The sequence below is a fragment of the Chenopodium album genome, chromosome 1, assembly GCF_948465745.1.
Source record: "Chenopodium album chromosome 1, dcCheAlbu1.1, whole genome shotgun sequence".
In the NCBI taxonomy this organism is placed as follows: domain Eukaryota; kingdom Viridiplantae; phylum Streptophyta; class Magnoliopsida; order Caryophyllales; family Amaranthaceae; genus Chenopodium; species Chenopodium album.
This window is the reverse complement of record NC_137834.1, coordinates 40,560,782-40,585,854: the sequence shown is the minus strand read 5'-3', so window position 1 is coordinate 40,585,854 and position 25,073 is coordinate 40,560,782. Positions and strand designations below refer to the sequence as shown.

The window sequence follows — 25,073 nt, the reverse complement described above, 5'->3', positions numbered from 1 at the left end:
AATAGGTTTAAAGTTCTATATGATTGATTAAACCATCTCTATATATATAAACTGTCTCTAAAATGTCAATTGATTCGAATGAAAATGAACATTGCATGCGAAAGATCCAAAGGGATGGACTTTCAATATTATTAGATTATGAATCTATTGATATATGTAAACATCATTCTAATTTGAAATTTTGACAAAGTCACCATTTAGAGAAATGATGATTCGAACTCAAGGTCAAATACATATGGATGTAAGAAAACCAAAGGTTCAAAGGCTAGAGACGGATAATGAAACTTCATTTGTGATATGATCACATGTGCCTAGTTGAAGCATAAGAGTGAAAATTTTGAAAAAGTTCAAAATGTTCAGTATGAAGTTCAGTATCAACTTGACAAGATAATGATTACATTACAATATGATTGTACTTGTGAAAATTAAAGTCATGACATGTACTTGGCACAAATTCAAAATATTGCGATATGATCGTAATAATGAGAATTTAACCAATCGTTTGATAAACATCCAAGAGTTGTGAAATCGTTTTACAACAAACTCCTAAAGAAAACCTTATGAAGTGTTCATAAAAAGGAGCTATCAATCTATATGAGATATATATTGATAATGGATGAAAATACCCTATCTTCCAACCATTTTTCAGGGGATATACTTTTAAGATAAGCTACAAAAATGAACAAAGATACATAGGTCAAATCAAAATGTAGCGAAGGCTTCATATGTGATATGGATAAGAAAAATTCTTATTAAGTGTAGGGCATATTTCAAGCATTACCCCAAGCTTGAACACCACCGTGATCATACACTAAAGCATGGTGGCGTCCAAAGGGAAGGATGATAGAGCAAAAGAGTCACCAACAAGTTTTAGGAACTTGTAAACCGTTCATGAGGTGAAGGTTACACCCCTTAACGATCCAAGAGATCGTTAACTCCAATAGGTCTGGAACCATGACTGGTAGTTCGGGGATGAAGGTACAAATCCAACCTAAAAGAGATTGAACCTGCCTTAATAATAGGCCTCTATTTTATTTTGATCGTATTCATGTGCGCTTTGTGACTAACATGCAATCAATAGGATTAACCCTAAACCTGTTTATCTATGTTGGTTGAATATTAATGCACAAACAAAACTATTATTGGCGATCACTTGAATTATAATCAAAATTAACCCTAAACAAGATTATTAATTATCTTATTAAGCGTGATTACAAGTACCAATTCCCTTTAAACATGCATAAAAGGTGTGATCAAGCAATAACAATAATAATCATCAAGCAACATAATAAAAATCATAAAAAATTAATAATAATAACCATAATCATAATCATAATCATTCATGTTAAAGCATAATAATATCAAGATCCTAGGCATGATACTAACAAGATTAATAACAAACCCTAGCATGTCACTAAACAATAAAGATCAAATATATAGCCCTAACATGATACTAACATGAATATTAGGAAAGACAATAAAAGGCATCATAGAAATCATAATTGACATTATATTCTTTACCCTAAACATGATACTAGGAACTTATTGTTGTCATTCTAAACATCAAATTAAGAAAAACATCCTAACATGATACTAGGAATCAAAATAACAACCTAGACATGATTTCTATATTATAATATCAATAAATCAATTAAATCACACTAGTGGAAAAATCATCATTCGTAACGGGCTATTTGTAACGGGCAAAGCTATGCCCATTACAATAAACATATTCGTAACGGTCAAAATAACATTCCGTTACAAAAATATATTATTCGTAACGGGCACTATGTTGCCCGTTACAAAAACTATGTTATTTGTAACGGACAAGATAGTGCCCGTTACGAATATGTATTAGTTGTAACGGACAAGATAGTGTCCGTTACAAATGTGTGAATATGGTCCAACTGATAAGAAAGGCCCATTATATAATTAGGGTTTCACATTTCACTCCCCTGAAGTAGTCCTTAGCCGTCATACCCCATATTCACACATTTCACTCTCTTCCTTAGCCGTCACATTTCACCCTCTTCCTCTCTCATTTCACTCAATCTCTCTCTTCTCCTCACTCAATCTCTTCCATTTTTATTTCCTCTATGTGGATATATGATTTTCTCCTCACTCAATTGAAGAAGGGAAGAAGGATTAAGGATCTTCTCTGTGGATTAAGCTCAATTGTGCAGAAGAGTGACAATCTGAAGAAAGTCGACGCCGATAATCCGCCAGATCTCTGCAAAGCAGCAACGATACTCCTCCTTGGGTTTTGCCTCTTTCTTTCTCCTTTTTTTCATGCATTTATGTCAAATGTTTGATAATTTTTTGTTTGAAGATTTAGGCTTTAAACTCACAGATCTTGAATTTCTTCTTTTAATTTGTCACATTTTGGATAATTAATTTCTTGATGATGTTTCTGTTTACGGAATTATTATCGGTTGATGATTTTATCTGTTTTGGCTGATGAATTGTTTAATTTTGATGGTAATTTTATTGTGAATTGAGTTTTAATTGTTGAATTTTAATTGTTTTAATTGTTGAGTTTTAATTGTGAAGGTACGACGACGAGTTTGCAAAAATCTTGTCTAAGGATGCCTTGCAATTTGTTGCTGAATTACAAAGGGAGTTTAGGAGCCATATTAAGTATGCTATGGAGTGTAGGAAGGAGGCTACCGCTAAGTATAATAGCGGGGCGTTACCGGGGTTCGATCCTACGACTAGGATGATCAGGGAAGGTGATTAGGTGTGTGCTGCACCACCTCCTGCGGTTGCTGATAGGAGGGTTGAGATTACGGGTCCGACTGAGAGAAAGATGGTCATTAATGCTCTTTAATTCTGGTGCTAAAGTTTTTATGGTATGCATTTTATCCGATCATTGTTTTTAACCGATAATTTATATGGTATTACAATGTGTATACAATAGTTATTGTGTTAATCTTATCTTTGATTATGTTAGAGCTTTCAATTTCATATGTATGCTTATTTGGTTATTTTTCTTTTAACTAAGCAGTAAGTTCTTTTCTTTTTTGGTAATTACATCACTATACATTTTCCCTCAGGAAATTAATTACAAGAAGTTTGTGTGCACTATAAAATATATAAAAAAAACTAGAAAAGGCCAAACTTATACGTAAGATTGAAGCATGTTATTGACTGTCATTAACTCTGTAAGGTTAATTAGACTGTTCGATTTATAGTTTTTAATTAATTGATCTATAACCTGTGCTATTATGTCATGTCTTAGACTCCCATTTCAATTGAAACAGGACACATTATGTAAGAACCAACCTCATAAAAATCTGGTTTATTTTCCTGATGATGGTGGCTTGCGTGACAGAACATCTACATAAACGATCTTGAAAACATGATTTTTAGATTCTGCCTTGCTTGGTTTTCATCTTCAAAATTAGTTTGATGGATTTGAATTCAGCCTATATCCTTATAGATTAGCTGTGGGATAGAACTATTTATTCATATCTTTGTGGACTAAGACAGCAGGAACTGTTTATAGTTAGTTTAGAAATTGATTAGGACTGGGCTAATTTGTGCTCTATATTTGTTGCTTTCAGGACTGCGTGTTCTCTGTTTTACCTTCATAATATTAGGGAATTTGCATAATAAAAAGTGTATTTTAATTATTTACAGATGCATGCACAATCATCTTTCATTTATGTATTTTGAACATCGGTTTAAGGTATGCAAACTGATTTATGAATCATACATATTAGATGTTGTACAGTATGAGCATAAGACTGATGTTATTTTTCATTTCTAACATTCTGCATGCATAGCAATTGCTAATTAAAATTTTCAAAACATCCATTTCATACATGCAATGTGTTACTTATACATTTAAAACAAAAAAAAAAAAAACTTACAAGATTAGCTATAGAAGTGTATTCTGAATTTGTACATGATGCATGCATAATTATCTTTGATTTTTTTTTTTTAAAAAAAAATTCAGGTAAAAGCATGCAAAATGATTTTAAAATCATATAGATTAGATATTTTGTACAATTAAAACAACAGACTGGTACTATTTATATTTCAAACATTTTGCATGCATAAACTTGAACAAAAACTCTTTTACTTAAGGCATGCAGTATGAGACAGGTTTGTATCATTTAAACAGGTCTTTGATCATAATATTTAGTTATTTCAAAATTATCAAACAGAGAATATCTTCATGGCGCCACAATGGAAATTCCTAGATGAAATCGATACAACTACAAAAAATTTCAACGTCAAAGTAAGGGTTGCAGAGAAGGGTCGTCCACAAACATCAGAAAAAAAATACACGATATCAGTGTATGTTTTTCGAAGATGACAAGGTATATCAATTTAATTCTACATACATTTTGAAACTCAACATTCAATTTGCACAAATTGATGAAAGCACTTAAAAAATTAACAAATTCTTACTTGTTACAGAATAACCGGATGATGATGACACTTTTTGGTGACCAGATTCTGGCATACTCGGATGTTATTAGTTTCAGAGGAAACTATGAGATTGCTGATGTTGTAGTAAGGAACTTGGATGCACAATGGAGGGCTAAAGAAGATGACATTCCATTTCATTTGTCATTAGGAAGAAAGACTGTCATCCGATTTTTGGATCCTAAAGGAGAATCAATTTACCCCAGATATCAAACACTTGCTTCTATTCCAAGCATCCCTATTGATGATGATAGACATGGTAAACATATTATATGAATTACATATACAACCATATAATTTGTCAAATACATCAAAGTGGCATAATACAAAATGTTAGTGTTTCGGGGGTTTTTGTCCCTCGGGAGAGTTACGACACTAAGACTGGATCCAGCAAGGGGCGCCTGTACCTGCAAAGAAAACGGACCGCCGGATGGTCAGTGGTCCGCCTCCGAAGATTAAGTTAGTAAAGTTTTCGGAGTAAAACGTGCGGAAATAAGGTTATCTGCTCGGATTCCAAGCTCGGGTAAGGTACTGTCTGTTTCCTGAAAACGACAACTCTGTAATAAATTTAGATGTGACGTGTTGTCTCGTGTTCTGTATATTCTGCCCTCAAATGAGGGAATTGTCCCTATTTATAGGGTCTTTTGGGAAAGTGTGCCCTCCCTAGTGTCTGGTGACCTAGGGATTAGGGCACGCCGCAAAACGACGCCTCAAGGTTTGGGCCCTTGAAGGCCGCCATTTCAGAAGCGATATCTGAGTGACACGTGTCACTGATCCTAAAAGGCTATTTGGGCGCCTCTTAGGGTGACAGGTGTCGCCCTCCTAAAACATCCCAAATCAAAGGGATGTCTGCCTACCACGTGTCACCATCTCAAAGGTCCAGGTGGCACCTCTACCAGCGACACGTGGCGGGCTCCGATTGGGCCACTTGGCCGGGTATAAAAATACCCAAATCATTTGCCCCTTATAGGGGTCACGTGCATCGCACATGACACCTGTGACAAGTGTCAGCCTCTGATTGGCCGAGTCATTACTTTTTACTGTTGGGAGAATTTAGGGTTTTAACCCCAAGTTTTCACCCCCTATAAATAGAAAGGTTTGACTTCCTTTTGGATTCACATTTGCGTGAATAATCTTGAATCTTCTGACTTTCAAGGACTTTGACCTTCCAGAGCATTCGACAGCCGACCCCCTTACTTCGCCTGCTCCATCAAGCGCCTAAGACCGACGACTCTCGTTACCTTCTCCTAAGGTAACCACCTGATCCCTTTTTACTTATTTTTTGCATTTTTCTTTATCGAAATGGTTTCCCAAACGCACCCGGCACGACCTAGGTTAGCGATCAGCCGGTCACCGGGGACGGCTGAATCTAGAACTAAGAGTGCCGAATGCTCGTTTGAGAACTTTGCTTTAAGTATATCTCCAAATCCGACAGTGTCCGTGCCTCTGCAGGCCACGATGGCCAGAACAAAGCAAACGACAAGGAGATATAGAGCAGATGGTTCTTTTTACCATTCGGACAGTGAGACTGTCAATTCTGATGGTTCCAGTAGGGTGCCTGTCTTTGAGGTTAGCAGAGACCCGCCTAGCACTATCAGCACTCCAAATGACTCATTTTTGGAGGAGTGCGACAAGGAATTTGAGAACCCCGAGCCGAGTGGATCGATGCCGGATGATGAGCTGGGGGAGGACACTGCTGGCAACAGGCGGCAGTCCCCTAGCTCCGAAGAGAGTTCTGATGACTTGGCGTCATCATCTTCCAACTGCGTCCCCCTTAACTCAGAGGAGGCGCAGTCAAACTTAAAAGCTGCCAGAGAGTCCCTCTCCGTTGAGAAGGGAGAGGGCTGGGCAGAGCCGTCTGCTTCCAGGCGGCATGAACGTGCGCCCTACTATCTGCACGTTCCAGAAGGCAAGCGGAAGATCATGACGGATGATCTTCCCAAATTTCTCTCTGCCCATGTCATGGGACATGACTTTCTTCTGTCCGTGCCGGATGCTGTAGACATGGTCACCTGGCCTGAAATGGTTGTTTATGGTGACCAGTGCTTCGGCTGCTATGAGGCAGCCATCCAGGCAGGACTTCGCTTTCCTCTCCATCCGGTCGTGGAGAAGATCTTGGACGGATACCAACTGGGTATCTGGCAACTAGCCCCCAACTCTTGGGTAAATATCTTGGGCTACGTTGCCGCTTGCGAAATGCTGGAGCTGGATCCCAGCTTCGAGGCGTTTGCTCATATGCACTATCTGAGCAGAACGCCCAATCCAAGTTGCATCGGTTGGTTTACTTTGACCAGCCATACCCGGTACATGATGACGCTGGGGAAAGAGAACAAGTGGAAGGACTGGCGAACCAAGTTTTACATAGTCTCTTCCCCTGACGCCCAAAGGAACAGGCGGTACAACTGCTGGACTCAGTATCCTCGCCTCTTGGCTGGAAAAAAGGCTCTTCTGCCTGTTCCCAGGCGGGCCCAAGAGGAGATCTTTGACCGGGGCCTCTTTACTGTAGCCGTCCGGACAAACAAAGAGACGGGGGTTAAGAAGGTCACCCCCCAGAGCTATATTCCCCGATTCGAGTGGCTCTCGGACGGGATGTACTTGGCCGCATGCGGGCTAGTACTGAGATGCCGAGAGGTAGCTGGCCGCATGATATTATTACCTTTGCTTGCTTATGATTATTTGTTTCTTTGCTAACACTTGGTTTCTTGTTGCAGATAAGGCAATGTCAAAGTTTCCTGCCCACAAGAAACCAGCCCTCTCAGCCACCTTCTACCGCTCAAACATAAAACAGGCGGATGAGCAGCCACTAGGCGGCACTCCTAAGGTAACGAGTCTGCAAAGGTTAAGCTTAATGAAATGTGTTCACATATTCTATTTATGAGACTCACGCTTGGAACTCTTTTCAGAGTGTCTCATCAAAGCCTACCCCCTCTTCTCAGCCGGACCCCAAGCTACGAAAGCAGTCGGCTGGCGACGTTTCCTAGAACCGGAGGAAACACGTCGCCACCAAGCCCGCTAAGAAAGGGACAGGCGCCTCTTCCCCCACCAAAACTCCATTAAAGCCGGACGCTTTTCAACGAGCGTCGAAGAGTGGCAAAACGCCACTCACCACTGCTGGCGGCACAGCAGGCGGCAGCAAAGCTGCCGGCGAAGAAGGAGGTAAGCCATCCGACCATTCGATCATGCACTTTATAAAGGCCATTATATTCAATCTTGACTTAGCTGTATTTGTTTGATAGATGCCCCAGCAAGGCCAACTGTCCTCCAGATGGCCAGACGGATGCTCAGGACGCTTGATCCTGAGGACAAGGCGGCCGTCAGAGGAGTCGGCACCATGGACTTGGTTGGCATTCTGGTGCTTCTTTGTGAAGTACAATTTCTTACAACTTGATTAATATACATATTTTTTTCGAATGCTTACTGACAATTTTCTTTGGTTTGGACGCCCGCAGGCTATGCTGCGCGTGAGTGGTCTTAAAGGGCCCCTTAATGAGAAGACCAGGGAGGTAAAGGCAGCGAATGCTCGGGCCGCCTCTACTCTGGACAAAGCTCAGTTTGAGATTGCTCAAAATGAGATTCTGACACTTGATATGTTGTATTCCCAGGCGTCTGCCAACCTGCAAGTTCAGCAGAACTTTGAAGCAGCCAAGTAGCGAGTGAAGGAGCTTTAGGACTAGGTCAAGGGCCTTAACGAGAAGTTGGACAACCTCAAGGAGGCGGAGTCCAAAGCGGCTAGCCTGGAGGCGACAGTTAAGAGACTCAGAGGGCGGCTGAGCAACCAGGAGAACCAACTCCGAACCAAGTATAGGTCCTTGATGGAGGAGGAGAAACAAGCCCTGGTCAAACAAATGATGGATGATAACGAAGTCATCATGCGTGCGGCCTGGGCGGCTGCTTAGTTGTCTGCCGATTATCAAATTTGGAAGGTCTAGTTTGATAAGGCTAATGACAAGTTCAATGCCCGTCTCCTCAGAGAAGCTCAAGAGGCGGCCGAGAAGGAGGCGACTGTCAAGGGTGCCTTGGGGGAGTCCAGCTCTTCTGGCTGCTCGTCGTCTGGGGACGAGGAGGAGGATGATCAGGAGGAGGATGCGGAAACTAGAGAGCATGCGCCGGTGGACAAGGCGGATGCCGATGTTGAGAAGCTCCCCTGATCTTTAAGCTCTGTCTTTCTGCGGCCGAATGGCCATGTGTTTGATATTCCGGCCTGTGTGCCGAGTAAAAAATGTATCTTTACCGACCAAGGGGTTGGGTAACTCAACCATTCTCCTGGCTTAGCTAGTTAACACTTTTTCAGTCATCAATTTTGACGGTTGTTAATTCTTATGAAGCATTCGGTCATTTGGCCGGTTTTATTTATATTGGTGTTTATGCATGCTTTAAGAATTTTCAAAGCTTATTTTTATGCATAGAATTTTAGATAAGTATTTTAGCCCATATAGTATGCGAATGTTCTTGCCCCTGGACGGATGTCGATTGGTTTCGGTTGATTGGATTGATTGACTTAGAAATTATTGATACTTAGAAGAGTATGCATGGTTTCTAAGTCAATCAATCACTAGGGTGATTGCCCCAAACCAAGCGACAGACGGCCATGCAGAGCAGTCGATTCTTTAATTTCATTCGGCCATAGGCCTCGTTAAAATAAGATGCTAAGTTTTAACTTAACTTTTTTGTTATGAGAAAGTATTTCGCCTGGTTTGCCCCAACGCGAAGCAGGCGCATTCGGCCATAAGCCTTGTATACGTATAATGCAAAGTTTTTGGACCTAGATTTTTTTATTGAAAAAGAGTTCTCCGCCTGCCTTGCCCTAGAGCAAAAACAAGCGCATCCGGCCTTATGCTTTGATATCCTCTAATCATGAAACAGTGACCTCTTTCCAATTGTACTAGAACAATTCGAAAGACTTTCAACCTTATAGATTTCACTTTTGATTTATTCAAACAACCGCGGATGCGTTGTTAGCATTCGGTAGGGCCGTTTGATGTATTAGTTGAGCAACGTGCCACCCAAATGGGAGATGCTTCTCCTCGACAAATTCGCCCGAATGGACGTCGTCGGTTATCTAACTCATGTTAGAGCAGACGGTCATACTCATGTTGGAGCAGACTGTGGCCGTCGGCCTCTATTGTTTTATTAATATCCAGCCATTGGCCTCTATAAAAATGGCAAATAGCCATTAAGTGTTGGACTTAACTTAAAAATAAATTAGTAGGGTCGACTGCTTTGGTGCAGTCGGCTCCTTCAAACGGAATGGGGCGTCTGCTGTTGGGACAAATGTTTAAAAATAGGGTGGTCGTCTGTACTTTGTACAGGCGACGCTAGCATAATTTACAAAAATTAGCAAAAAATGGGAAATGAAGACATATTCTCATTAATCAAAACTTTGAAATATTTACAAAAATTCTTAGAAGTAGTACTTTTTTAAGTTGTCTACATTCCAAGTTCTAGGCACCCGCCTACCGTCTGGTTCTTCCAGTCGATAGGTGTCGTCTCTTACTTCATCATAGATTCGGTAGGGGCCTTCCTAATTTGGGGTTAGCTTTCCCTGCTCATTCGCCCTACCGACTGCCTCCATTTTCCGTAGCACAAAGTCCACCACTTTGAGAGGATGCTTGTGTACTCTTTTGTTGTAGGCCCGAGTCATTCTCAGACGGTAAATCTCATGGCGTAGGGCAACATTGCCCCTACGCTCTGGAAGTGAGTCCAATGCTAGCCGCATGGCCTCCCAGTTTGCCTCTTCGTCATACAACATGATTCGAAGAGTCGGCTCATAGTGTTCGATGGGCAGGACAACTTCTGCACCATACACCATGAGGAATGGGGATTCTCCAGTTGCCCCTTTTGTGGTTGTTCTGATGGCCCAAAGGACGTGTGGTAATTCATCCGCCCAAAGGCCACCAGCTATCTCTATTTTCTTTTTGATCCCGTCTGAGATTAACTTGTTGAAGGCTTTGACCTGGCCGTTTGCTTGGGGCCGGCCGACTGATGCAAAGAAACTTGAGACCCCTTGGTCTCCCAACCAAGTCTTGAGCTGAGGCGTCTCAAACTGAGGTCCGTTGTCAAAAACCATAGACATAGGCACCCCGAAACGAGTGATAACATTCCTCCATATGAAGGAGATGACATCTTTAGTCTTGATGTTTTTGACCGCCTCCGCCTCTACCCATTTGGTAAAGTAATCCACAGCTACCAATGTGTAGCGCTTACCGCCTTGGGCTGCTGTGTAAGGCCCAAGTATGTCCATGCCCCATTTGGCAAAGGGTATTGGGCTGTTGATGGCCGTTAGGTCTGTGGGCGGACGATGGATGAGCTTGCCAAACTTTTGGCACTTGTCACATTTTTTGACCATTTCCATTGCATCCGACTCTAGAGTTGGCCAGAAATAGAGCCGCTTAGCCTAGGCAGCTAAGGACCTGCCGCCTATATGGGAGGCGCAGAAACCCGCATGAAAATATTCGAGGACTTCTTTACCCTTCTCTGGTGTAACACACTTCAACAGAGGTTTCAAAAAACCAGTTTTGAAGAGTTCTCCTTGTCTCAGCTCAATGTTTGCCACTTTCTTCTTCAGAACAGCCGCCTCCTGGGGTGAATCAGGGAGCGTGCCTTCGGCAAGGTAGGCTCGGATGCTGTCCATCCAGGTTGAGCTTCGGTCAAGAATTCCAATGGGGTCTTCATTAGATATACTTCTATTTTCCATGACCTCCCAGAAAACTGACCAAGGCGTTTCACAGGAGGCGGATGATGCTAGTTTTGACAGAGCATCCGCCTGATTGTTTGAAGACCTGGGCACTTGACTTAGATGAAACTCCTCAAGTGTCCCGACTTCATTTTTGACCGCCTGCAAATATTTTATCATGGCCGGATGAGTGGCCTCGTACGTTCCATTTACCTGGAGTACGACCAATTGGGAATAAGAGCAGGCGTCAATTTTCTTTGCCCCTGCCGCCTTGCAATACCGAATGCCGGCTAGCAGGGCCTCATATTCAGCCTCATTGTTAGAGACCTGGAACTTGAACCGCAATGCATATTTGTACTTATCTTCCTCAGGAGATTGCCAGATAATCCATGCACCACAACCGTTCGTAGTGGAGCTCCCGTCCACATACACTTTCCAAACCTGGTTAGTATTGTCCGGTGCAACCGGCCTTGTCATCTCAACAATAAAGTCGGCGAATGCTTGCCCCTTTATTGCCTTCCTTGGTTCGTAAGTGATTTCCAATCCTTGCATTTCAATCGCCCATTTAAGCATTTGTCCAGAAGACTCCAAGGTTATGAGTGGCCGCTTGATCGGTTTGTCAGTATAGACTTCTACCGCATGCGCCAAGAAGTAAGGTTTTAGCTTCTTGATGGCCATGTAAAGGGCAAGGCCAAAATTTTCAACCATGGGGTTCCGAAGCTCTACGTTCCTAAGAACGTGGCTAATGAAATACACCGGGAGCTGGATGTCGTCTCTTTCAGCTAAGAGAACGGCACTGAGGGCAGGATCGGAGACAGCTAAATACATGAAGAGCTTCTCTTTGGGCAAAAGGCTAACAAGCCTCGGCAAAGAGTGCAGATGAGTTTTCAGCTTTTGAAAGGCCGCCTCTGCATCATCCTGCCATTCAAAGTTGGTCTTCTTTTTTATTGCCTGGAAGAAGTAGAGACACTTGTCACCTGACCAACTGAGGAATCTCCCCAAGGCCGCCAGACAACTTGTTAACTTTTGCACTTCCTTCACAATACGGGGCGACTGCATGTTGATTACCGCTTGTATTTTCTCAGGGTTGGCCTCTATTCCCCTTTGGTCAATCAAAAATCCGAGAAACTTCCCAGACTCAACACCAAAGACACACTTTTTTGGGTTTAGCATGACCTTGTGCCACCTGAGTGTGGCGAATGTTTCTCGGAGATCCGTAAGATGATCCGCCTGTTGTTTGGATTTGACTATCATGTCGTCAATGTACGCCTCTACATTCCTTCCAATTTGATTAATGAAGACCGTATTAATCATTCGTTGGAAAGTAGCAGGCGGGCGCATTCTTCAAACCAAACGGCATCACCGTATAACAGAACAACCCCTGATCAGTGACGAATGCCGTCTTTTCTTGATCTTTTTTCCACAGGGGGATCTGATGGAAACCTGAATAGGCGTCCATAAAACTCATCAGGGCATGTCCGGTTGTTGAATCGACCAGACTGTCGATCCTTTGGACATGCCTTGTTGAGGTCTGTGTAGTCAACACACATGCGCCAAGTTCCATTCGGCTTCTTTACTAACACAACGTTAGCTACCCACTCAGGGAAATTGCATGGCCGAATGAACTTGGTGTCTGTAGACACCTAAAAATGTCTCCCCAAAACCAAACCCGATGATAAATAACCTTTCACCGCCACTGTTGGTCGGGTTTAGTATTTAATCCCGAGAGTGCTTGAAAAATCGTATTTTATTAAATTCATACCTTTGAAAGGTCCATGGATTAGTCTTGATGTTTGGTAAAAGCATAATTTTAATTTTAGCCCAAGCTTGTTAATTAATTTTAAGCCCAAACCTTTTTATTTTATTATTTTTTTATTTTTGGCCCAAACATTTTATTTATTTTTATTTTATTATTTTCTTATTTTAGCCCGAATAATAAAAGTCAGAAAAAAGCCCGAAATTATCAATCGGCACTTAAAAAGCCGAAAGAAATTAGGGTTAAAAATGAATTTAGACGGAAAAATGGACTGGAACTGACCGTGTCACGGTACAGTCTGACCGTGTCACGGGAACCATTCCCGTCTGACGGTGGGACTTCCCGTGACACGGGATGTCTGCCGTGACACGGGATGTTCCGTGTCCTTTCCGCGTAAACCCTTAACGCGTTTTTCGTTCCGTTTTCCGAAAATTTCCCGCGTCACTCCAAAACTGTGCCGTGTCAGGGTAAAGTGTACCGTCTGACGGTACAGTCTGACCGTGTCACGGTACAGTCTGACCGTGTCACGGGATACTTTTTTAGTGTTTTTATCATTTTAGGGTTCCGTGTGCTCCCTCAGCACATTTTCCCTATAAATACCCCCTCATTTCTGATGTACGGGGCAACCAGAATTCTATGATTCTTATTTTCTCTCTTCTATGCTATTAACCTAAACACTAGCCTACCCTTTTCACTTCAAAATTCCTTCTTCAAGCACTCAAAGGAGTCCATATTTTACTCGAGGTTCTGTCCTTAAGCCAAGGCGTGAAAGGTAGAATCGTTTGAGGGTTTGGCCCCAAAATCAACCATATTTTATTTGATTTAATTTAGTTATTGTTTTATTATTTCCTTGAAGTTACTAACTCGTTTATTATTTTGTAGTTGCAAACAAACAGATTCAAAGTAAGGATCATGCTCTTTTTATTATTATTATTTTTCTAACTATTTATATGTTGTTGGAATTATGATTAAATTGGTTTTTATATTAATGTTGATTCTATTATTTATTTTGATCACCATATTGCATGTTTAAAGGGAATATGTAATTGAGAATCACGCCTTATAAGATAATTTGGACAACCGGTTTAGGTTCCTTTTAATCTTGTTGTTTAATCAAGTGATCACCAAATTTTTAGAATTATGTGTGCATTAATCTTAAACCAATTTAGTTAAATAACAGTTTGGAGCGAATTGAATTGTTGTTTGTATGCCTTTGAGATCACAGGAATCTCTTTTCACTATAAGAATCGAGTAGAGGCCAATACGGGCGAATGTGACTCCATGACTCACTTTGTACCATCATCCCTGATCCTCCTTTCGTGGTTCCGAACCATATGGAGTTAGTAATCTCATGGATTATGAATGGGGTGTAACCTTCACGGGTCAATCGTTGTTGCCTATCGTTGTCCCTTATCGTGGTTGCCTTTTTATGATCCGTGAACGGTTTACAAGTTCCTTAAAAACTTGTTGGCGGCTCCCTACTTTATTTGTCCCCAATCGTTGTCCCTAATCGTAATGTCAATTCCCACTTCCTATGAGTGCCAAGCATATTCACAACATGCTTTTTACGTAGGCGCACTTCGAGCGACGCCTACAGCGTCTAACAACTTTTTTACTTCGGCGGCTGCCGCTTGACTTCTTTCCTCACCGTGGTTTCTTTTCTTTTGCCGAATGGGCTTCTTTTTAGGATCCACGGCGAGTTTGTGGACAACGAGATCCGGGCTGATGCCTGGCATCTCTTCCACTTCAAAGGCAAAGATGTCTTTGAATTCTCTCAACAGCTGGTGCAGGCTCTCACCTAGCTTGGCAAATGCGACCGTCCCCACCTTAACCGTCCGCTCTAGGTGACTGTCATTTAGAGTGATATCAATGTGTTCGCCAGCAGGCTGGGGACAAAGATCATCTGACCGTTCCCCGGTCGGTGATTGCTATTGTTTTTCTTTTTTGACCACCACCAGCTGATCAGTCTTTATTTTCTTACCGGCTGGTGGGGCCGACTGTTCTTCCTCGACATCGTCAAGGTCGATTGTCTGCTTGCCCTGGCCATATGCTGCGGCCGCGGGCTTGACGTTCGAGAGATAACACTCTCGAGCCGTCTTCTGGTCCCCATTGAGGGAATCGACTGTTCCATCATCCTTCTCATACTTAAGCAGCATGAGAGAAGGAATGATGACGGCCTTACACTCATTTAGAGTGGGTCGGCCAAAAATGAGGTTGTAATCTGTGAGATTTTCAACCACTAGGAAACAGATGGTCATGTGCCGACCGTCTCCCCTGTTCCCCAGGCGGACGGGTAAGTCAATTAGTCTGACTGGGTGCACAAGTCCTCCCCCAAACCCAACAAGGGTGTGAGAGACCTCCATCATGCTATCCGGTTTGTATTTGAGATTGGATAAGCATTTGAGGCTGATGAGGTCCGAGGAGCTGCCTGTGTCAATCAAAATTCGACCAACCAGTTTGTTGGCCACCTTGCATTCAATGACCACAGGGTCATCATGCGGCCGACGGACTTTGCCTCTGTCCTGCTCGGTGATGACAACTTTAGGGAAGGCGGATGTGCCTGCCGCCTCTCCTTCTTCAACAGAGTTGACCATCTTTCTCAGATGGTCCTTGGTGCCCCAAATGGTCGGGCCATCCCCGGAAAATCCGCCTGCTATTGTATATACCGGATCTTCATCGGTTTCGGCACTAATAGCAGGCTGGGGAGTCTTCTTCTTGGACTGCCCCGGATTTGTCTTGGAAGTCACTATGGACTTCACATAGGACTTCAGCTGTCCCTTGTCGGCCAGACAGTCAAGCTCCCTCTTGAGACTGAAGCAGTCGTTCGTGTCATGGCCGACATCCTCATGGAAATGGCAATGTTTGCTTTTGTTCCGATTTTCAGCGGAACCTTTCATAGGGGTCGGCTTCTCGAGAGTCAGCCGATCCTTGATTTCCTAGAGGATGGAGCAGCAGTCCTTGTGGAACTCGTACCTTGGAACGTACGGTTTCCACTCTTTTTTCTTCTTCTAGGCCGGTTGATCAGAGTTATCAATGGCCCAGATTTGTTTTTTCTTTTTGCTCTCTTCTGGCTTAGGAGCCGGCTGAGCAGGCCGACTCTCCTTCTGTCGCTCGGACTTCTTAGGGTCCGACTGCTTATTGGAAAAGCAGAGTTCGGTCGCCTGTATATAGGATTCCGCCTCTCGTAATTCTCCCTACATAGTGAAAATTTGTTTGCAGACGAGTTCATACTTGAAAGTAGACCCGTCCTTCAGACCCTTAAAGAAGTATGTGAAGGCGACCTCATCAGACAACCCATGAATCCGGATTCTTACCAAATTGAACCGTCTGACATAGGAACGCAGGCCTTCTCTATCTCCCTATTGTACATTGCCCAATTCGAGGCTTGTCTTTTTGGCAGGGATGTTCATAGAGAAGTTCGAAGCAAACAAGAACGCAAGCGTCTTGAAGCTATTAATACAACCAGCCGGCAGATTGCCGAACCACTGTTGGGCTATGCCCTTCAGGGTGGCTGGATAAAGCGATACCATGCGGCATCATCCAACCCTTGTAAATACATGAGGTGGGTGTATGCTAGCAGGTGGTCTTCCGGGTTGGAGGTCCCATCATAGGTTCCAACCAAAACATTTTTAACCTTGGCCGGCTGTTCGGCTTCGGTTATTTCCCTGGAGAAAGCAGAGGGTAGATCTCCAAGGTGTTGCAGCCTGAGCTGCCAATCCATCGGCTGATAGCCGTACGCTTCCTGGCCTCCAAAGAGGGCAGGCTGCATGTAAGGTAAAGCAGGCGACTGGTACAGACGGCGCCAAATGTTTTGGGGGTTTTTGTCCCTCGGGAGAGTTACGACACTAAGACTGGATCCAGCATGGGGCGCATGTACCTGTAAAGCAAACGGACCGCCGGATGGTCGGTGGTCCGCTTCCGAAGATTAAGTTAGTAAATTATTCAGAGTAAAATGTGCGGAAATAAGGTTATCTGTTCGGATTCCAAGCTCGGGTAAGGTACTGTCTGTTTCCTGAAAACGACAGCTCTGTAATAAATGTAGATGTGACGTGTTGTCTCGTGTTCTGTATATTCTGTCCTCAAATGAGGGAATTGTCCCTATTTATAGGGTCTTTTGGGAAAGTGTGCCCTCCCTAGGGTCTGGTCACCTAGGGATTAGGGCACGCCGCAAAACGGCGCCTCAAGGTTTGGGCCCTTGAAGGCCGCTATTTCAAAAGCGATATCCGAGTGACACGTGTCACTGATCCTAAAAGGCTATTTGGGCGCCTCTTAGGGTGATAGATTGTAACCCTCCTAATGGTCCATTCTGGATCATCAAACATCCCAAATCAAAGGGATGTCTGCCTACCACGTGTCACCATCTCAAAGGTCCAGGTGGCACCTGTACCAGCGACACGTGGCGGGCTCCGATTAGGCCACTTGGTCGGGTATAAAAATACCCAAATCAGTTAGTATTTAGTGTGATTTTTTTTGTGTTTCAGATATACTTGTGTTAGTTCTTTATGTATCAGAAGAACCAAGGAGAATAGTGACATCATTTAACAAAGAGACATCAGTTCGAGATCTTATGGTGATAGATCACATGTAATTGCTGTTTTGGGTGTTTTTGTCCCTCGGAAGAGTTACAACACGAAGTCAGATCCGGCCGAGCTGTACCTGCAAAATAACGGAGACTCCGGGTGGTTGGAGCTCCGCCTCCAACGGTCAAGTTAGTAACTTGAAAAGGAATAAAGAGGACGGAAATTTAGGTGGGTATCTGCTCGGATTCCAAGCTCAGGTGTTTCTCTGATGTGAGAGAATGCAAGTGTAATAAATGGTAAAACGTGCCCTCAAAATGAAGGAGATCTCCTTATTTATAGGGTCTTTGGGATTTGTGCCCTTGATTAGGTCACTGAACCCTAATCATTGGTGGGCTGCGTCGTTTTGCGGCTTTCTCGGGATTTGGGCCTAAAGGCCGCCTTTTTCCCTTATTTTCTGGAGTGACACGTGTCAAGCAGGGATTGGTCCACTTTGGGCCAGCCTAAGGCTGACACGTGTCATCCGCTGATTGGACCACGTGGCGGGGTAAAATTACCCTAAACATTTGCCCCTCACACATGTGACGTGGCACGCCACGTGGCATCTGTGACACTTGTCACGCTCCTATTGGCGGTAATTTTACCATTAAAGAGTAATCGTTCACCTTCCGGGTAAATTACGGAAATGCCCCCATATTTACCCTCTATATATAGCCGTTTTACCCTCATGATTTTGTACGTTTACAAAAATTTTCTAAAGAGAGAACTTTGAGAGAGAAGAAGTCATTCGTCTGAGTCAGGCGCAAGCAAGAGAGCTCGTTTTCCACCGACCCAGCCGGATCCGCCAAGTTTCAGATTTCACTTCAAAAGGTACTGTCTCTGCCTCTCTTAGCTCTTTTTCTTTTTTTTCACCGCTTGTATATATTTCCTGCAATTAATGGATGCATCACCAACACACACGGCACAGCCTAGGTTAGAGTCCAGCCGGTCACCAGGGACGGCTGAGTCTAGGACTGGGAGTGCCGTCTCGGGGTGTTGGGACCACCCTTTGCCTTGGATTCCGACCAGTTACGTGTCTGTGCAGGACACCATGGCTCGGACAATGCAGACGACAACTGATCCAAATTACAAGAGCGAAGGCTCAGGCGGCCAAACGCCTGAGGGAGAAACGTCTAGTCAGGGAGACCAGACGGCTCTGGAGAGATCCCCTCCGCGCGCCCCTTTAACTCCTGCTGATTCCTTCCTAGAGGAATGCGACCAAGGCGGCGACGAGGCCGTCTCTGCCCCCTTGAGTCAAAGTGAGGAGGAGACGGAGAGCGACAGCTCCGCCTCTACCTCTGAGAGCAGTGACGATTTACCCTCGCTTCCGGATAGCGAGGAGGAAGAAAGGAAAAAGTGGAACGAGAAGGATGATCCCTTCAACATCCACGTCTCCTCCAAGGACCGGATCCAAATGGAGGAAAACTTAAAGAATTTTACTAAAATGCACCCGCTAGGAGACGGGTATAGGATCCGGGTGCCGCCTGAGAATGGCACCGTCGCCTGGGAGGACGATGAACATAATGCCAACAGCTATTTCAGCTGTTCTGAGGCGGCGTTCAAAGCTGGTCTTCTCTTCCCCCTTCACCAGGCGGTGAAGGAAATTTTGAGAGGCTACGGCCTCGGAGTCTGGCAACTTACCCCCAACTCTTGGACAAATATTCTGGGGTTTGTTGCCGCCTGCGAGTTCCAGGGGCTTAACCCCGGCTGGGAGGCTTTTGCTAGTATGCATTATCTTAGCAGAAGCCCAGGCGGCTAGAGGGCGTGGTACACTCTAACCGCCTGGTTCAGGGACGAGTGTTTCCTAGCCGCCTGCGGGCTAGGACACATGTTTACCAAACGTATGCGCCTGAGTTTATATCCGTCTGTAGTATTTTTCTATCGAAATTGATTTATGATATTGACCAATTTCCTTCTTTTTGCAAAAGAAGCATTAAACATGTTGCAGACGGAGAAAACCCCCAAGCGGTCCTCTACAGTCATCCGCAAGGCGCTTGCGGAAAAGGCTGCGGCTGAGGTCAAAGCCAAGGTAACAAACGCCTGACCCTTTCATAAGTTGATCTTTTAAAATTATTTTTCCCGGATGCTAACCTTAACTTTGGTTATTTTTGCAGGGAGGAGAGGTTGGAAAGTCGTTTGAGAAACAACTCAAACGGGCTAGGGAGGATACCCCCGCCATTCTCAACAAAATAAAAAAATCCACCTCCGCGTCAACTCCTGGCGCCTCAGCCGGGCATCAGCAGATGCAGATAGCGGGGCGAAACGAGAAGATAGGCGGCAGCGTGTGCCTTGATCTCGTCAACCCCTTATCAGCAGCCGTGGGGTTCACCACGCCTGCAAGCGGTTCCCGCTTGGCCGGCTCTGAAGGTAAGAACCCTTTTGAATCCCCGCTTGAGCTGGGGTGGCCTTTGCGGGTGAAATCCCATTCTCAACAGACGTCATCTTCAGACGGTCGACAACAAATAGGTGCTACCTTAGTTTCGCACTCATCACGTATTGATTGTGGTGCAGATCAATCTCCCCGCTAGCCAGACGTCCAGAAGCATGCCAAGGCCATGCTGGAAGCCGTCCGGAAGAGGGATAAAGACAGTATCCCTGGGATAGAGACGTTCAATCTGGAACGCATTCTCTATCCCTTCTGGCTGAGGTAGGAAACTTGTCAATTCAATTTTATTTTTTCCAAGTGTTTTATCCCGCCTGCAATACTTATACTGCCTTCTTTTTGCAGGCCATGGTGCGGGTAGACGGGCTCAAACGTCCTTATTCCCGCAAACGGGAAGAGGTAAAAAGGGCCAAGAAGTCCGCCATAGACGCTGACAATATTGCTTTACACTCCACTATCGTAAATGAACTTGAAACTAAAGCAATCATAATGACACAGGCGTCTAGAATCCAGCAGCTGGAGGCGGATCTGGAGACGGCCAAACAGCGGGAGGGCGATGCTGAGACGACCTAGAAGAAGGCAGAGGAGGCCAGGAAGAAGGCGGATGAGAGCGCCAAAAAGGCTGATGAGGCGCTCAAGAAGGCCCAGACGGACCTTGGCAATCTTCAGGGTGTTTCTGAAGAGAACACCAACCTGAAGACCAAGGTTGAGAAGCTAGAGAAGGAGGCTGCTCAAGCTCAGAAGAACTTTGCAGCAACCCTGGAGGCGGAGCAGAACCGCCTAGTTGCTGAAAGTGACGCTGACAATGACGCCCGAATGAAGATCGCCTGGGCTGCCTTGTACCCAAACGCGGATTATGGCGTCTGGGCACTGGCTCACAGGTACGCCGAGGACGTGGTGTACTTGAGAGAGAGAGGGGTGAGCCAGAGCCTGAGTCCTTCGACTCCTGGGTTAACGCCAACAATGTGCCCCTCGTGCCTCAGCTACCTGGTCCGGGTGAAGCGCAAGAGATTCCCTCAGACGGTGAGGAAGAGGACCAGGAGGAGCTGCCTGCAGGCCAGAAGTGACTTTTCAGCGACAGTATGCCAATCTATGTTTTTTTGTTTTTTCTTTTATTCAGCGGCAGTAGGCCAAAACTTGTTTTTCTGGCCTGCGTGCCGAATACATTTGTATTTACCGGCTAAGGAGCCGGGTTAATTAACAATTTCTCATTTCTCCCGGACGGGGTCCGGTTAACACTTTATTCCACCACAACCGTTTGGTTTGGTGGACTTTATGAAATGCGCCGACTGAGTCGGTTTTGATCATCTTGCGTTTGCGTTTGAATTTCAATTTTGCGAATTTCAATTTTTCATTTTTGCCTAACTTATCAAAAGCATGCGGCGATTTTTTGCCTAACTAATCAATAGTCTAGCTGTCCTTGCCCCTGGACGGCTGTGTGATTGGTTTCAAGTGGAGTTGGTTGATTGACTTGAAAACGTCTGATGCTGCAAAGAGCATGATATGTTTGTAAGTCAATCAATCACAGTAGTGATTGCCCCAAACCAAGTGCACAGCCGTACACCAACAGGCGCTCCAATCACTACCGAGACGGAGTTTGTCCGTCTTGGTAGAGATTTCGTAGCCATTGAACAACTCTTTTGCCCCAATTGGGGTGGGAAGTACAATTTTTAGAATAAATAACCTAAGTGAGAACTTCAGCCAGTGACCGACTGATGCCTCTGGGCATCCGGTATCTGGAAACTTTATCGTTCTTCATAGGTCATTTTGGTCAGACGGTTATGAGTTGACCAATTTGGTCGTTCAATTTTTGTCGTCTGCATGGGTACGTAGAACCGACAATTAGTCTGTTCTCTACGACGATTGCACCCGGAGGGGTGTCGCCGGACGCCTTTGTCCATGTTGGGACAGGCGATTTTATAAAATGAGCAACCATCCGGCCATTTTAGCCTTTGGTCTTGTTTAGGACCGGTTGTATAGCCACTAAGCGTTTTCGTGCTTAGCTTTTAATCAGCTAATTTACACTAAGTGTCGAACTTAGTTGGTTAAACCAAAAAACCTGTCTGGGTATTACCCAGACGGACGGGTAATTATTAAATCATACCAAGTATCAAACTCAAGTAAATAAACAAAGGATCCATCTGAGTATTACCCAGGCGGTCAAGCAAACCAACTAAGTATCAAACTTAGTTAGGTAAGTGAAGAATCCGTCTGAGTATTACCCAGGCGGATAATAAAAAAGCAACAAAACAATTTTGCAAACCAAGTCTGAATCTTTATTAATTGACTGACTGTTTACAAAAAACTTACATTCTCAGAAGTAGTACTTTTTCAAATTGTCTACATTCCAAGTTCTAGGCAGGCGCCTGCCGTCTGGAGTTTCCAGGCGGTAGGTGCCGTCTCTCACTTCCTCATAGATCCGGTAGGGGCCTTCCCAATTTGGAGTTAGCTTTCCCAGCTCATTGGCCCTACCGGTTGCCTCCATTTTTCGTAACACTAAGTCGTCAACTTTCAAAGGACGCTTGTGTACTTTTTTGTTGTAGGCTCTCGTCATTCTCAGACGGTAAATCTTATGACGCAAGGCGGCATTGTCCCTGCGCTCCGGGAGTGAGTCTAATGCCAGGCGCATTGCTTCCCAGTTTGCCTCTTCATCATATAGCATGACTTTGAGAGTCGGCTCGTAATGTTCGATGGGCAAGACGGCTTCAGCACCGTAAACCATGAGAAATGGGGTTTCGCCGGTTGCCCCTTTTGCTGTTGTCCGGATGGCCCATAGGACATGGATTTCTTCTGCCCATAAGCCACCGGCTCTTTCTATTTTCTTCTTAATGCCGTCTGAGATGAGTTTGTTGAAGGCTTCAACTTGGCTGTTTGCTTGGGGCCGGCCAACAGATGCAAAATAGCTTGAGATCCCCTAATCTCCCAACCAAGTTTTTAGCTGAGTGATATGTCTAGTTTATATAGTGTTTTATCCCCGTCCCGTGGTCGTTATTAGTAGTGTTTTTGGCTCTTTCGGGCCACTTTTATTACTAATTTGTGTGTTCTAGTGTTTTTGTAGTTTTAGTTGTATTTTACAGGAAATTGCACTCTTGGAGCATTTTCCCGGGCTTTATTGGATCGACTACGGAAGCTAGAGGGACACGACCACTTTTGGAGCCCAAGATCGGTGAGAGCCGGTGATTAAGGGCTCGGTAATTGGGATCACGAGGCATTTGGACCATGTATTCGAGACCCGAGAGGAAATATAGATTGGGCCGAGAAATCTAGCCCAATCGAAGTCTAAGCCTCGAAAAAGAAGACCGGGCCCGATCGGGCAAGCATACGCCCGATCGGGCGGATGCGCGCAAAGACACTCTAAAGGGAGAGGCGCGCCCGATCGGGTGAGCGTAGGCTCGATCGGGCGCGGCACATCAGTGAAGGCGTTGTAAAAAAAGGCGAGCCCGATCGGGCGCGTGTTTTTCCTAGAGTCTGATTAGTTTAGTTTTAATTCGTGTTTTAGGAAAGGTTTAACTACGTTTTTGTACGAAATAATTACTGATCTCTTTTCTTAGACTTTCTCTCTCTACTTAGTATTTTTCTCTCTCTTAAATTCTCTCTAAACTTTTGCTCTTAATTCCTTCATTAATTCCAGATTTACTTTGGTACAATTTCTTCCCTTTTTAATTTCAGCTATTTTAATTGTTTTCTTGATTATGTTTTTAATTATTTACTTGATTGGTTTAGTTATGATGATTAGTGAGTAGTTTAATTCTAGGGTTTATGGGGATCCATAATTAATATGAAGGGATAGTTTGTTATTATTGATTGTTGATATTGCATGATAATTTCCTATTGAATTGTTGTAATTCTTTGCAATTAGATTATGAATCGAGCAGATGTAATTTGATTGTGAATGTTTAGCAATATTGAATTGATGAATCGAGCAGATGTTGATTTAATATTAAAGGCTATTTTTAATAGGAACTTAGGTCTAGTAAATTGCGAGAGCCTGTTAGATCTATGTTGATTAATAAATTGCGAGAGCCTGTTAATCATGTTATCTATGTGTTGTTAATTATTAATTACTTCGTTCTATCCCGGAATATTAATTATTGGTGAACCTGTGACCCTAGGTTTCCTTATTATTGATTCTTTTCTCCCTAAACTTATTCTTCGTAGTATAGAATTCATACTTAAAAACATTGGTTACTTGGATAATTTAGAGTATAATAATTAATTAGAATTAAAAAGACTTGTTTCCCTGTGGAGTTCGACCCTACTTCCCTATCTACCTTAGTTAGTGATTTAGGTAATTATTTTTTATTAGGGGATACGACTTTACCCTGTCACTGAGGCGTGATGAGTGGCATTTATGCCACTCTTTTATCCTTTTTCTCTAAGGATTCTCCCCTCATTTGCACTTGTTTGGCCCTTTTCTAAGCATTTTTACTTAGTTTTGCTTCCTCTTTTCTTTCTCCTTTATCCTCCCTTTTCTTAGTCTTCCCACTTTGTTCTTATTGTGATTTTCATGCTTATGCTTTGTAGGAACCATTGGGATTTTCAAGAGGAGGAAGCTAAGCTCAAGGGAAGCTAGAGGAAGCATGATTCAGAAGAGGTTCGGTCGAACCTCCTGATGGTGTGGCCGAACCAAGGTGTGGCCGAACCTGCTCACTGGTTCGGCCGAACGTTGAGGCAGGGGCAAGATGAAAATTGGCAGTTTTGTAGGAGTGGCCGAACCACAGGAGTTCGACCAGACCAGGATCAGGGAGGTTCGACCGAACCTACCCATGGTTCGGGCGAACCTACCCTGTAGTCCGGCCGAACCTACCCTGTAGTCCGGCCGAACCTTCCCATTTGTTCGGTCGGACCTCTCCTTTTATCAGCTGGCTCTGTACGGACTATATAAGTCCCATCTTAGAACGTTTGGAGGATTAGATTAACTTAGTTTTAATTTTTCTACATTTTAGCTTAATCTAGAGAGAGAAACACTATTAGTCTTCATTGGTAGAGAGAGAAAGTGTGGTTTTCTTCATTGATGAACTTGGATTTTGAAGAAGGAGTTTTGTTCAATCCTTTGTAGACCTTCATCTTCAATTAATGAGCAATCTCTTACTCTTTCTCTTTACCTTTGTTTTTGATTTTGCTTATTTGCTTTGATTGTTCTTCTTTGCTTATTAATCATGTTGATGCTTATTGATTTGATGATTGATATTGTTTTCAATATGATTTGTGAGTAGTCACCTAGCCAAGGGTGTGGGGATGGTGTAGTTGCTAATTGTTCATGCTTATAAT

At 43.8% G+C, this 25,073-nt stretch overlaps 1 protein-coding gene across 4 annotated transcripts; it reads left to right on the top strand.

Moving 5' to 3' along the window:
• Positions 1–1,979: 1,979 nt before the first annotated feature.
• Positions 1,980–24,796, top strand: LOC145555535 (uncharacterized). 4 transcript variants are annotated; one of them, XM_081617280.1, is made up of 5 exons: positions 1,980–2,849; positions 4,170–4,325; positions 4,426–4,693; positions 13,746–13,766; positions 24,327–24,796. In XM_081617280.1, the coding sequence occupies exons 2-5, from the start codon at positions 4,305–4,307 to the stop codon at positions 24,413–24,415; spliced, it is 399 nt and encodes a 132-aa protein (XP_081473406.1). In that variant the 5' UTR covers positions 1,980–2,849; positions 4,170–4,304; the 3' UTR covers positions 24,416–24,796. The 4 variants fall into 4 exon arrangements, 3 of the variants coding, with proteins under 3 accessions (XP_081473406.1, XP_081473412.1, XP_081473401.1); XR_014091504.1 differs by lacking the exons at positions 13,746–13,766; positions 24,327–24,796 and adding an exon at positions 7,338–10,084 and having other exon boundaries at positions 4,426–7,255; XM_081617286.1 differs by lacking the exon at positions 13,746–13,766.
• The last annotated feature ends 277 nt before the right edge of the window (positions 24,797–25,073 follow it).

Excerpts from the sequence above, each read along its gene's own strand:
- LOC145555535 (XM_081617275.1), top strand. The coding sequence starts at position 5,737 with ATGGTTTCCCAAACGCACCCGGCACGACCTAGGTTAGCGATCAGCCGG.